This window comes from Gigantopelta aegis, chromosome 10, assembly GCF_016097555.1.
Source record: "Gigantopelta aegis isolate Gae_Host chromosome 10, Gae_host_genome, whole genome shotgun sequence".
Classification (NCBI taxonomy): domain Eukaryota; kingdom Metazoa; phylum Mollusca; class Gastropoda; order Neomphalida; family Peltospiridae; genus Gigantopelta; species Gigantopelta aegis.
Window position 1 is genome coordinate 41,113,802 of NC_054708.1, and position 15,378 is coordinate 41,129,179.

The 15,378-nt window shown below is 36.7% G+C and overlaps 1 protein-coding gene across 1 annotated transcript; it reads right to left on the reverse strand.

Annotated features, from left to right (window-relative positions):
• Positions 1–1,070: 1,070 nt before the first annotated feature.
• Positions 1,071–14,711, reverse strand: LOC121383629. Its single transcript, XM_041513722.1, has 9 exons — positions 14,506–14,711; positions 13,847–14,133; positions 12,724–12,916; positions 11,205–11,346; positions 8,772–9,006; positions 8,052–8,146; positions 6,057–6,288; positions 5,229–5,306; positions 1,071–2,401 (listed from the first exon to the last, which is right to left on the reverse strand). Exons 1-9 carry the CDS (start codon positions 14,709–14,711, stop codon positions 1,518–1,520), a joined length of 2,352 nt encoding a protein of 783 aa, XP_041369656.1. The 3' UTR covers positions 1,071–1,517.
• Positions 14,712–15,378: the final 667 nt, after the last annotated feature.

The window sequence follows — 15,378 nt, forward strand, 5'->3', positions numbered from 1 at the left end:
CTTAGTTCCATTTCATTTCAATTGACTTGTGTGCTTATATCCATTTAAGGTTTAAGCACGCTGTCCTGGGCACAAACCTCAGCTATCTGGGTTGTCTGTCGGACACGTTGGTTGGGACGGCGGAAAACCCGATCCCATCTATATTGTATAAAGGCCATCGGCCTACAGGCTGGTAGGTACTGGGTTCGGATCCCAGTCAAGGCATGGGATTTTAAATCCAGATACGGACTCCAAACCTCGAGTGAGTGTTCTGCGGGTAGGTGTAAACCACTTGCACCGACCAGTGATCCATGACTGGTTCAACAAAGGCCATGGTTTGTGCTATCCTGCCTGTGGGAAGCGCAGATAAAAGATCCCTTGCTGCTAATCGGAAAGAGCAGCCCATGAAGTCTGTGTGATATCATGCTTTTCCTTCCCTCCCCGACCCCGATATCAGAGGGCTAACAGAGCCAAATGGTATGCTCTCTACTTTTACTTATGCACATGAACAGCAAACGATGCAGCTGTCATAGCAGGAATAAATGAGATTAAAAATAAAAGGAAAGATATTAAAAACAATTACTCCCCTACAAAAATCTTAATAACAAATAACAAAAACTATAGCCTTTAACATGGATTGCTTGAGGTGTACTGGGTTATAGAATATAGACTGTCTTTGTTGTTTCCCCCATACCAATCAATCACCCATAATTGGTGGTACATCAAAAACTGGGTGTGATTTAGTGAAACAAAATAAACTGCCAATTTAGTTTTTTGACAAATTTATCATGAAATATATTCATGAAAAAGCCTAAAACAGTAAAATAATTATATTTTAATTTTACTGTCATTTTTGGAACATGGATTAGAGGTATATTTGGTTAAATGTATCACTCAGATCCCCTCCAAACCTCCACCAAAGTTCCCGTGGCATTCTGCCTCATGTCATTGGGCCCCCTTAAATGGACAGGACACTTCCATTTATCAAAAGGATCATAATAATATGAATAACACTGTGAATAATACTGTGAATCATAATAAGGGCTTGAACTTGATTACAACATGACATTAAAAAAAAAAGTAACAGTTACTCTGCATTTATTTTTTCCTTGTTTTATTTCCAGTAACAAAATTTAATACAAGCACTTAAAGCATCACTTCAATTTCAAATTCATATTTATTTGTAATTAATTTTTGATGTAAATGATTTCACAAATCTCAGTCTCAATGTGGTGTTAATCTTCAGCAGCAGTATATAAACCAGCAGTACAAATGTACTAACTGCCTTCTGCAAAACACAATAAGCAACAGTGTCTTGATTATATTATTATAATAAACACCATTCTCTGCTCAAAAACACTGCTATGTTAGTGGCAACTGAATTTATTTAATATGAGTGTTTCAAAAGTATTACTGTCAATGTGGTGCATCCATTAGTCCAGTGATTGTAGACTTTATGACATAAAACAGCTGTAAGTAGTGAAAAAAGACATACTACTTTTAGTCATCAACAGTGCAAAACATTCAGCAAGAGATGATTACTTGCCAATGATGCCATCAATATGCACATTACCATCAACACAGGTGTGCGAATTTGGATCATATGAGTCACCACTTCTGCAGGACTGCAGCCACTGGTAGCCAGACAAGTCGCACTGAATGTACTTTGTTGTATCCAAGGGATACGGGTGAAACAGTTCGTCATTTCTCACATGCTGATACGTGCATGGGTATACCCACGGAGTGGACACCAGTTTCCCCTGCCCTATTGGTACTGGGGCAGTAGTGTAATAGTTCTGGTAGGTAGTCGTCATCAAGATCTCGTGCAGCCTGTGTCTCCCGCACGCTGACAGGTGATCACGCGGTACGCAGGTTTTCACACAGTCGTCCCAGATCTGATGAGGTGGGCAGTCAAACACTATAGGAGCTTTGCTGTCAATGCATTCAATATATTTATGTGCATTACCGGGATACGCAAAAAATCGCATGCCGTGGCTGTTGGTATGGCACGGGTTGTACATGGTGTCGGGATGCTCGCATGTCAGCTTCTGTTGGACCCAGAGGAACGTTGGCGGACAGCTAACGACCCAGGGATGACCCCATACATCACAGTGGATGAACTTCGTGTCATCACCAGGATATGGAAAGAACATGTGGTTGTGCAAAATATTATTTGCAGTGCATGGGTTCTTGCCAGCATAAGGGTCCTTACAGTTTAGAACGCTTTGTGTCTGTGCTCCATAGCAAGTTTCACAGGTTGGGTTGTACACTTGTTTTGGTGGACACTGAACCAGATAGATATTGCCCTTCTTGTCACACATCAGAAACTTTGTGTTGTCCAACACATCCGGGAACCTCAGCTTGTTATTCCTGATGTTTTCCGGAGTGCATGGATTATTTGGTGGCCACTGAAAACCATTACCTGAAATAATAAATAAAATAAAATAAATAAAATAATGCCGTACACCTCTTTCACAGCTAAAGAACAGTGCATTCACTCCTCAGTCTATGGACTGGTGAAAACCATTACCTGAAATAATAAATAAAACAGACTAAATCAAATAATGCCGTACACCTCTTTCACAGCTAAAGAACAGTGCATTCACTCCTCAGTCTATGGACTGGTGAAATCATTACCTGAAATAATAAATAAAACAGACTAAATCAAATAATGCCGTACACCTCTTTCACAGCTAAAGAACAGTGCATTCACTCCTCAGTCTATGGACTGGTGAAACCATTACCTGAAATAATAAATAAAACAGACTAAATCAAATAATGCTGTACACCTCTTTCACAGCTAAAGAACAGTGCATTCACTCCTCAGTCTATGGACTGGTGAAAACCATTACCTGAAATAATAAATAAAACAGACTAAATCAAATAATGCCGTACACCTCTTTCACAGCTAAAGAACAGTGCATTCACTCCTCAGTCTATGGACTGGTGAAAACCATTACCTGAAATAATAAATAAAACAGACTAAATCAAATAATGCCGTACACCTCTTTCACAGCTAAAGAACAGTGCATTCACTCCTCAGTCTATGGACTGGTGAAACCATTACCTGAAATAATAAATAAAACAGACTAAATCAAATAATGCCGTACACCTCTTTCACAGCTAAAGAACAGTGCATTCACTCCTCAGTCTATGGACTGGTGAAACCATTACCTGAAATAATAAATAAAGGGGTTTAAAAATTGTCCAAAAAATTACTTGCCACAGGGCAAGTGCCAATCAGATATTCACTTGCCCCATATATTTTCCCACTTGCCCACACTTCTTAAGGTAACTAATTGTGTTACTATTATTTAATTTAATACAGTGCTTAATAAAGTAATAATCTTGAAAGTAATGGTTTAATTGCACAAATAAAGAAGTTTGCCAGTAGGTTACAACACTTACCCAGGAAGTACTAAATGTATATGTCTGTCCAGTAGTATCCACTGTCGGCTCTACTTGTTGATTTAAACTTTATTTTTTAAATAGTGTCCCTTTGTTGATTTAAACTTTATTTGTTTGGTAGTGTCCACTTGTTCATCTAAATATAATTATTGTGTCAATGTATGTCTTAGTGACCACTTGTTGTATGGCCGTGGATGTGGTGAGATCCCTTTCCACTTGTGAGCCATTTTTTTTATGGCTGGCATTGGTTCAAAAATGTTTAGGGATTTTGGTCCATATGTCATTATTGTGAGTATATTATTTAATACTCTCTGCCCCAAAACACTTCTCTGGGATGTTTTTACTCTGTTCATAGCTGAGAAAAGTCTCTCGCAAACAGCCATGGCTGGGCTCAAAGTAAACATGAGCAAATGTTTTCAAATAGTGCAGGCTTGGTAAACAACAGCCGGGGAGGGGGTGTACATCGATTGCAGCCTTGTATTTTTAGTTTATTGAGCATAATTTATTTGTTAAAAACTATTAATAAAGCAGGAAAAAATGCATATATTCATGTAGGCTAATGAAATCTAACTTGTCACGATTATGATGTAGGGCTAATGAAAGTCTAACTTCACCTTACCCATTCATTTTACACGAACGTAGATTTAAATTTGCAAAGTACTGAAAAAACATTAAGTACGTTTTGCTACAAGGTTTATTATATCTAAACTAAAATATCTTGCAACTTTTATAAGAACACAGTTCATAATATTTATGCTTTGTTCAAGTGAACTCGGAAATTATAAACTTGCTTTATGTCCGCGTTCATTTGCAAAGAGCAGATACCGGAACCGCGTTAACATCTAATTTAATTTGAATATGGCTATTTTAAACTGTATCCCACCTCATATACCATGTTTGCAAGGATTAAACACTTTGATTGCACACACAAGGCATGTACTTGCCCGGCATGAAAATTCCACTTGGCACAGGCGTCGGGCGATGGGATTTTTGATCCCTTGAGACTAAATCAAATAATGACATACACCTCTTTCACAGCTAAAGAACAGTGCATTCACTCCTCAGTCTATGGACTGGCTTCAACATCTCATCCTTATGGCTGTACTATTCAACTATGTCATGGCTACCTAGTTTTGGCCATATGACCCCTGTCTTCCTTCCTTTCCTGCTGCAACTAACAGAACATGGAAGCAGGTTGGTTACGATAAGTTGATACTGGATAAGCATTACTGAAAGGAATTAATTATCAAAATTGTTTTTCTTTTTTTTCCCTTTCATACAATAACCTATAGTAATTTTTCACCAATATTCTGCATTATATTACAGATACTAATGATGACCACAGTTTGCAACCAAAATCGGTAAACACCTCTAACATACCTGTAGTAGACAATGATACAATAACAAAGAAACTAATAACATCTGTGTCATAACTAGTGAGTTACAGTAAACCATACATAAACCATACAATGTCCAGTCAATTTGCCAGTGAAACTTGTGAGTTTCACAAAATTACTTTTATTCATTTATTCTTAATTTTTTTTTATGATGAGGTATGTTTTCTTCAGAACTAAAGTTAGTTTAAACAATACATATGCACCATCCCACAGACAGGATAGCACATACCACTGTCTTTCATAAACCAGTCCTGAAGCTCTCGCTGGAACGTGAAATAGCCCAGACCGGCCACACATCAGGCAAGCACTTTACCACTGGGCTACGTCCTACCCCATTTTTACTCATTAATGCAATTATATTCTATAAGCTTTATGTGTAATTTTCAGCATGTGAAAAAGTGTAAAATAAAACTATTAAAATGACAAGAAACAACAAGTGCTCACCTTTACACTTAAAGGATTCAAAGTCATCACAGGTACAATTGCGACTTTTGTGGTTCTGAGTACAGGTTACATGAACCTCTGGAATAAACAAAATATCACTAAAACATACAACCGTAAAGGTGCATTATAATCATGGCAAGTGATGTATTTTGTGTTAACACATACCTGTATTTTTAATAAATAATTATAAATAAATTGATTCCAGTCATAAGTAACTCAAGACCATCAAAATAATCCACAGAAAATCCAAGCCACGTATCTGTGAAAACAGCTGCCAGTGATTGCAGAAGTGATTCAAACTGTGACATCATTAGTTAACCTGTCTCTACCCCCTCTATAGATATTATAATACCGGTATATTTCTTTCTGTTAGTAAATGAAATGATTTGGTTGTCATATTTTATGAGCAAATAATTCAAGGTATGATCAATATTTTGATTTTTTTTGGTTTAATTAATATATACTTTTGGTTATTATGCCACTTTCCTACTGCTCCTTTAAATATAAATTTATTGATGTGATTCATTTTTAAATAAAGTTCTTCAAATATTTTTGGCTTCAACAATTTTTAATGTCTATTGCTTGAAATGAATACAAACAATAAAAAGTCACACAGTATCTGACACGGTACCATTTAACAACAGTACAAACAGAAACTATGTCATTGGGGTTGATTATACTTTCAAAATATGGTAGACAGAAAGATCTGATGTTATTTATTTTCATTCTAGAGATATGGTAGAAAAACAGTTGCAATACTCTATGTCAACTTAAATATTTCACAACAAAATGACATAATGATACAAAAAATAACCGAATACTATTTACTTGTATCGGTTTTGTCTCCAAAGAAAGGAGTAAGGGTGATTGAGCAGCCGCTAATGTGAGACAAGTCTTTTGATCGGATGTAGAGAAATTTGATGTCCGACGAGATAGCAGGCTGGAAGAAGCGGATGATGTCTCCGCCATTCAGTAGTTTGCTCATCAGGTTGTGGGATCCACTCGGCATGTAGTTCTTGAAGTCTGTGAACACATTAGCTGAACCGCACGACACATTCGCCTGTTCAGCACAGAGACAACAAATGTAAATAACTGTTACATTATTAAAAAAAAAGGAAAATGTGCAAGTTAAAAAAAATGCAGAATCAAAAAGAAAATACTTCTCTTGTTGACAATGTTTTGCTACAACTGTATGCAATGATAAAAATTTAAGTTTGATCAACATGGTTACAGACATTTGTAGAAATTAATACTGTATTGTTTAAATTCAATTTAGTTCAGGATGAATATATCATTATTATCTACATTATTCAAACTTATTCAAGACAAATAAACAACATTCTAATTCACTCTGCTAATCAAATCCATTTGCGGCAGTATAACGACCATGTACTTATTGGAAATTTGGGGGATTCTCCAAGAGCCTATTTGCATATTCATACGCTATTTCTCTCTGTTTAGTTGGATGTACTTACTTTTAAAATACCAATGTTGAATCTTTTTCTGAAGCAAAATGCATGCTCCTCTAAATTTTATAAACATTTATGTGACACTGACAGGAATGCGGAAGTGAAATCAGTAATAATGGTTAGTATAGTTGTTAATAAAACAATAAAATATAAAAACGTTATTGGGAGCAGCAGTTGTATTATATGTAAAAACATATTTTTCAGTCTGCTTGCCCTATAATTATTTTATACGGTCGATGACTTCAAACAAAATAGTAGTGATGTTTTTGCTAACGTTGCGTGCATTCCGAACAATTATTATTTAAACAATTTTTAAAAAGAAAATGCATTTATTGAATTAGAATGGGGATAATTATGTTGTATTTGACCATTTGTGGACGTTCACGCTGATTATACAGTCGCAAATATCCATTTTTTCCATCTCCACTCTGCTGCATCGCCAGTAAAACTCAATTTGTGACTATATAACCAGCATGAACGTCTGAAAATTGTCAAATACAACATACTTATCCCCTAATTGTTGATACCATTTTATACAAAGGTCTTACTAAAATGGGCACCACTGACCACTGAAATGTATCAAAAATGTGTTATCAAAAGTATCAAAACATACTAACAAAATCCAGTGTTGGACAAATGTTTGAGAAAGTCACTTGCTCTCGAAGAAACTTTGGCTAGTGCCCTATGTATTATAATAATAATAGCCCAGACTAGCCGGGACAGATGGCTAGTGGATGTGTTGAACCCTGAAAATCACTAAAATCATGTATGATCAAAATCACCAAAATCACCAACATGTATTATCAAAAGTACTGGAATATATTATCAAATTAACTAAGGAAAAATGACAACAAATCCGCATGGCTTTATTGCTATTTATCATCCATTAAAGGTTTTTGTAGGAGATATTGCTGGCACTATAATTTGCGATATTCCCCGCAGGAGATATCGCTTCTTATAATCTTGATTGGTCAAATTTTAATCAAAAGACAATATTTTGTTACATCACTGTGTTTCTTTCAGCGCTAAACCTATCATTAGTGATGTCATGCCACTGCCGTTCTGCTAGTTAACGAGTCTACTGCTGGCAAATATAGTGACATTCAACCCACATTACTGACATTGTTTACAGCTGTCGCAAATGAAAAGAATGATAATGGTTGATAAAAAGAATACCCCCCTCGTGTCTTGTGATATAATTTATCAGCACTCATTGATAAAAGTATAAAAATCCTCGGCAAGCCTTGGATTTAATAATTTTGTCAACTCGTGCTGATAAATTATGATATCACAAGACACTCGGGGAGTATCCTCTCTATATCCACATATAATTTTTAAAACTTTGTACTATTACCTCAATTGTTATTCCATGTGGGAAGTCAATAGGGAATGCATAGACTGGACATTTTCCTAATTCACAAGTTACTGTCCAGTTTGCATACAGTGGAACTGTAAAATATAGAAAAATATATAATTATACACTAAAATCAGTCATGAGTGGAAAAGAAAGCAGAAATATGAAAACAATAAAGTACACTTTGTACAAGTCTTTCAGTTATACATACACACAAATACACACACATATAATCTTAGAGGAAACCTGCTACCTTTTCCCATTCCAGATCTTTCATATGCAGTTTTCCACAGACAGGACATCACATACCATAGCTTTTGATACACAGGTCAAAGGGCACTGGTTGAAACAGACACCCCCCCCCCCCCTCCACACACACACCAATCAGAGAATGGGTCCACCAAGAGGATTCGATCCTATGATCAAAGCACCTCAGGCAAGTGCTGTACCGACTGAGCAAGATCCCGCTTCTACCGTGTACCATGCCTTTAAAGGTTTCACCCTTCTAAATAGCTTGTCTCCCCTTTCAAATATCCTTCCTACATGTCTGGTTTACGCTGTTGTCTTTCAAACTTTATTCAAATGCTAGTCCTCATTTGATGACAGATGATCTCACACACAGATGGATGGATGCATAGAAGTGAAAGAACAGCCGGATACTCTATAACCAAAACACCATCTGGTGACATAGAGAGACCCCCCCCCCAAAAAAAGTCTTACCATTGCAAGTACTGGTGAGTATTTCCTGTTCCAGCGCATGCAGCTGTCTGTACTCCTGCACCACGAAGGAGTGGATGCAGGTTGGCGTCGTGGCTATCAGGTCCAGTTCAGACTTGTCAATCCCATGGCCAACACCAATGGTAAATGTAGCAATTCCTTGCTGGTGAATTCGCTCAGCTGCATGACGCGTGTCAATTTCATCATCAGACTTGCCATCAGTCAACAGTATTACCACCTAGTACCCAACAAGATACTTCATAATAAAGAAACTCTTGGCAATTTAAGTAACAAAACAGTACCTTTATTTAAGGCTCAGTCTAATAATAACAAAAATAACCATCACATTTTAAAAAATATATATTGGCTAATCAAAATTGTATCATGGAAATACAGTTTTGCATAAATTACAGACTTTTGCGTAAAGCTAAAGCAAGCTAATTTCTAGTGCTATGTGAACCATGTACTTAAAAATAATTCTTAAATGATGAACACTTTTACATTTTTGTAGTGTTAATGATCACAATACATGTATATGCAAAATAAGATGAAAATTAACACATTTCACAGAAAAATGTATGTACAAGTATGTGTGTGCAGTGTAATACAGTGCAATGTAATCTGTGGTGTAATGTAGTGTTAGATGGTATGGTGCGGTATGGTAGCGCTGTACATTTTGAGAAGTGGAATGGAGTGCCATGGAGTGGTGTGCTGTGCTGCGGTATAGTGCAGTGTAATACAGTGCAGTGTAATCTGTGGTGTAATGTAGTGTTAGATGGTATGGTGCGGTATGGTAGCGCTGTACATTTTGAGAAGTGGAATGGAGTGCCATGGAGTGGTGTGCTGTGCTGCGTTATAGTGCAGTGTAATACAGTGCAGTGTAATACAGTGCAGTGTAATCTGTGGTGTAATGTAGTGTTAGATGGTATGGTGCGGTATGGTAGCGTTTTGAGAAGTGCCATGGAGTGGTGTGCTGTGCTGCTGTATAGTACAGTGTAATACAGTGCAATGTAATTTGTGGTGTAATGTAGTGTTAGATGGTATGGTGCGGTATGGTAGCGCTGTACGTTTTGAGGAGTGGAATGGAGTGCCATGGAGTGCAGGGCTAGAAATGAAAAAAAAAATCTACATGCACCAGGTGCATGCTGAAAAAAAAGTTACATGCACCATTAAAATTCTGCATGCACCAAAAATAAGGTAAATCGGAATTATTCGGCAATACCTATATTTATTTATTAACAGTACCGGAACGTTATACAACTGCATTTATTACTGATTCTTGATCAAATTTGAAAATTTCACCCAACGTAAACGCCTTACAGAAATCTATAATAGGCCTATTACAAAAACGTACGAATATTTGTGTTTTGTATTAAGCAAGTTATCAACTTTTTTAACTCGATAAGATCTGTTGGTATAATATAAATTAGCCTACGGAATTCGATGAGAAGTTGCGATTGAAATAATCACTGGCTGACTTCGAGTCAACTACGCGAGTAACGCACCTGCACGTTCACAATCATCTGATCAAGTGCCCATATCTGAGGTCGAAAATGTTCAAGGCAGTTACGGTACTTTGTATTGATCACAGATCTGGCGGAGTTCAATTTGCCAGTGACGACAACAACTGTGTTATGCGTGTGGATACCCCAAAGTCGGTCTCGACCACCTTCCCTAATACCGTTCACGGATATAACCGAGATATTGCCGGCAATTTACCCAAATATATTTCACGGAAATGACCGAAAGGGTGCCATTGTTGTAAGTAGGATTATGGGATACAAATTGGATGCGCCCATAAGATAAAAGTTATCGTTTTCATGTGGCGATCAGATTACGAAATGCATACGCAAAATTCAACAACTTGAGTCTGAATCTGGTAGACAACAGGATACTAGTATACGCAATATACAGTACTTGAAAAATATTAGCATGCACCACGTGCATCCAGTTTTAAAAGTTACATGCACACGCAAAAATCAGCATGCACCGGTGCATGTACTAACACTGCATTTCGTGCCCTGGAGTGGTGTGCTGTGCTGCGGTATAGTACAGTGTAATACAGTGCAATGTAATCTGTGGTGTAATGTAGTGTTAGATGGTATGGTGCGGTATGGTACTGCACTGCTCAGAATGTTGAGGAGTGGGGAATTGCACAGCTCAAAGTAATTGTTGTTAGAGATCAAGTGCAATTTGTTCAAAAGAGAGCACAGTGTTTTGCACTCCTCAGATTGAATTCCTGGGCATGCTGGGGTGTAGGCTTGGTTGCACCCCCTCAAAGAAAAGTCTGTAACATTGAAAATAAGGAAGTAATCGTGGTGCAGTTACATGGCCACTCTATTAAATACCGTCAGACTGGAAATCCCTGAAACAAACTTTTATATAGCAGCATAAATCAACACTGAAATTAGGTTTGTACACAGAAAGAGTTCAAACCTTTGGAACATGTGGACGTCCGCCATAACTCTGTGGGAAGACACTGTCAAGAGCTTTGTTGATGGCACTGGCCGTGTTAGTGTTACCACCGGGTTGACTCATGGCAGACACAGCATTAATAAGCTGATTTTTGTCATAGAACCTATAAATAGTACAAATATATATAGAGGAATAGTCATGAGTGCTTTTTAATATGAAAAATATCAACCGAGTCTACAGTAATCAGTATTTGTCGAGGCTCTCCTGAGACTAATACCGATTAACTAGACTAGGTTGATATTTTACATATTAAAAAACATGAGTAGTGAATTCTATTTATCCTATAACACTTCTAAAATAACATTTTAATTAGATATCTAGTAAATTACAGTACTAAAGTCACCTCCATTAGCACAAATTAGTTTGATGTCACGCAACACATTATTACCTAGAGACCTTGCAAATTTGCATATACCTTTAAATTTGCCTACCATTATTAACAGGGTTATCACATGGTTTATGACATGGATATCATGGGTAAGTTATAGGATAAATCAATTAATCAAATGCATATCTTGTTGAGCTACAACGAATACACTATGTGGCGAATATGATACATATCACGAATATGAATAAGTATTCATGAATACCAATAATTACAGTGAATCTACCAATACCAAAATTCACAAAATATTGACTTGCTGAGAACAAAAATCAGAAATAACATTTAAATAGTAGGTTGTGTTTAATATTAAACTTTGGCATGTGAGGCCAAAATTAAATGGTTAAATGCCAATAATAATTAAAAATAATAATAATAAAAAGAAAATTAACAAGACGCAAAAACAAAACAAGCATGTCAAAATTAGGCTCTTTAGGCAGTCATCACATTTCCTAAGTGCTGAATGAACATCTTCTTCAAAATAGAATTTTTTTATTTGTGAACATTTCACTATTAACATCATCATAGAAAATTGTTTTTATTGTGAAGAAGCCACGAGTCCCTCTCAGATCTACAAGTGTGGGAATTGTTTTCTTTATAAATTTTCAACAACATCTATTAAACAAAGAGGCTAATGACCTAAAGAGCTCCTCTATTTCATTTTCAATTCTGACAGTAGTAGATAATCCATTCATTTGTAAAGAATACCTACTTTTTTATTTTTATTTAAGCAATTTAAAGGTGCAGACCCTAGTTTCAGTCCAGTAAAAATGGAGACTAAATTTGGTTAAGTTACAAACCTGTAACACATTTGGATAACGTTACAAGAGAGTGAAACAAGAGTGTGGAGTTGAAATGGTGAAATATTGTTAAAAATAGATTAAAACTCGACTCCATAACTGTTATTTCTTAGACGCACATGCATTTTTAAAAATTATTTATATTAAATGTAGGATGTTAATGCAGTGAAGTTTACCAACAAATAGTGGAGCCCTTCCCTAAATCCTCCCTTAAAATAAATAATAAAATAACATAATACATTATAAAGGACAAAAACGTTGATAACAACCATGAAAATCAATGTAAAAGTCAGCAAACCTGTTAAGAGGAAACTCGACACTGACACTGCTAGCATACTTGATAACTGCAATATGTGTTTTGTCTGATGCGACAGGGAAGTCCTGGATAATATTCTTCACAAAATTCTTGGCTCTTGTGAAGTCATCTGGACTGATACTACTTGAACTATCAATCATAAAGATGATATCTGTAACTTCACTGCTTCTGCAAACTATATGGAAAATAACAAATTGCATATTCACTACTAAACCCAGTGTGTGTGTCTATGTGTACTCAACACAACAAGATCAATAACACATACTTAACTTAACTTCCATTAAATGAATGTAGGACAAGGTAAACACATTATACTAAAATGTACAAAGTATGTTTTGTTTAACGACACCACTAGAACACATTGATATATTAATCATCGGCTATTGGATGTCAAACATTTGGTAATTTTTACATAATCTTATAGAGGAAACCTGCTACATTTTCCATTAGTAGCTAGGGATCTTTTATATGTACCATCCCACAGACAGGATAGCACATACCACAGCCTTTGATATACCAGTCATGGTGCACTGGCTGGAACGAGAAATAGCCCAATGTGTCCACCGACGGGGATCGTTCCCAGACCGACCCTATGCATCAAGCGGATGCTTTGCCACTAGGCTACGTCCCGCACCTTTAAAATGTAACAAGACAGATTATTGTATTTGTACAACAGTTATTCGGTTCAAAATGACTGGTTTGGTTTGCTGATCTTGATGTCGCATGCTACATTAATTCTACACATTGTACTGTCAAATCAAATACTTCTGGGTTTGGTTTAGAGCTTCATTCACATCAGTGAACAGTTACACAGTATAGCCAAGGTGTGTAACCAAGAAAGGGATTGTGGACCAGTATCTAACTGAAGTGTGTGACCAGGAAAGCATGCTTGGACCACCATACAGCTGAGGTTTGCATCCAGAAAAGAATGCTTGGACCACCATACAGCAGAAGTGTGACCAGGAAAGCATGCTTGAACCACTATATCACTGAAATGTGCATCCAGAAAAGAATGCTTGAACCACCATACAGGTGTGTGACCAGGAAAGCATGTTTGAACTTTAATTGGACATAAGCATAAAAATAAATTAAAGTAAAAACGTACCCGTCTTCATCTGCTCTACAGTTGTGGTGTAGTTGTAGGGCGCCCCGCCAGTGTGGTAATTGTTTCCCCAGAACTTGCCCTGTGCCTCTACTGTCTGCGGTAGCTCCTGGCCCCCTGCCTTCAGTGTGAGGTACAGTGCAGCTGCCAGCCCAGAGTACAAAGGTTTGCGCAAATCATGCCAAGTGACGCTGCTCCAGTCAATACTGAATGCCTGTCTAATTTGGGCGATAAAATTATATCTTTTAATTTTATGTCCTTCTGAAGAATAGACTGACCTCTCTGGGTCTCTTATAAAACATAGGTCGAGTGAAAAAAAAAATAGAGAAAAGAATATATATACGGCATCTTACGGTGAATATTTTGATGCAATTAATGTGAAACTTAAGTTGCACAAGTATTCAAAGCAGGGCTAGCTCTGGGTGAGCAAAATAATTCGCCAAATTATCTTTAAATATGCAAAATCCACGGTTATTTTCCAACAAAATACCAATTATTACCTGAAATATTTTCGCCAAATCAAAATAAAATTCGCTAATTGTTCCAGAGCTAGCCCTGGTCAAAGTATTTTACAAATCAGTAAACTCGGAAAGATTAGTAATAATTATTATATTAATCTGAAATGGCTTCAAACCTGCCAGATTCCTCCATAGAAGTTAGACACATGGCCAGCCATTGAGCCATCTTTAGTTTCGACGTATGCCAGGTTTCGTAAGAACAGGTTGTCTCCAAAGAAGATACAGTTTTGATGGATGAGATCGGTGACGGTCTTCACCACATCGGTTCCGACGGCCCCCGGCTGGTAGATGAGGTTCACCGAGGCCGTGCTGCTCACCAGCAGGCAGAGAACCAGGAGGAACAGATGCATTATGCACTAGAAGATAGAAAACTAACGGTTGAAAGTACAGTCAGCCAGACAGGGTATTTACAGAGAACATTTTGTTCAGCATCAGGTCACAATTCACTATGTAAGTTTTAGAGATCACTACACAATTTAAAAATTTTAAACAGTAATAATTACTAGAATTAATTGACTAGAAATATCGCTAATCAAGATTTTGAAAACAAAATGTTCCCTGATTTTAACTGAATTTACTATTAATTATTTTCAGGTAATTACATAGTTAATTTTTTTATTTTATTACTGTAACAGTAACTGAAAAAGGACTTCACATCTTAATTTAAGACTCAAGCCTGGATGCATTGATTCATGCTGCAGTGACATGACTGTCGCCTGGCTGAAGTCGGTTCAGAGCGCCGTTAATGTAAAAGGTTAAGCTTCCAAAGCAAAACATTTCCTTATTACACCCACAGCTTGAAACATCCAAAACAATTAAATCACAAAATTATCATATAACTTAAACAAAGACTTTTTTTCTCAAATGTTAAAATCCATTTTTATTATTTTAAACCAATATTGAAATTACTTGAACACAGCAATAATAATTTAATTTCTGATGGATGGCCAAAGGCTCATATTAAAGAATAAGCACCCACCTGATACCAATACCCAGTTCTGGACTATTTCCCACTTG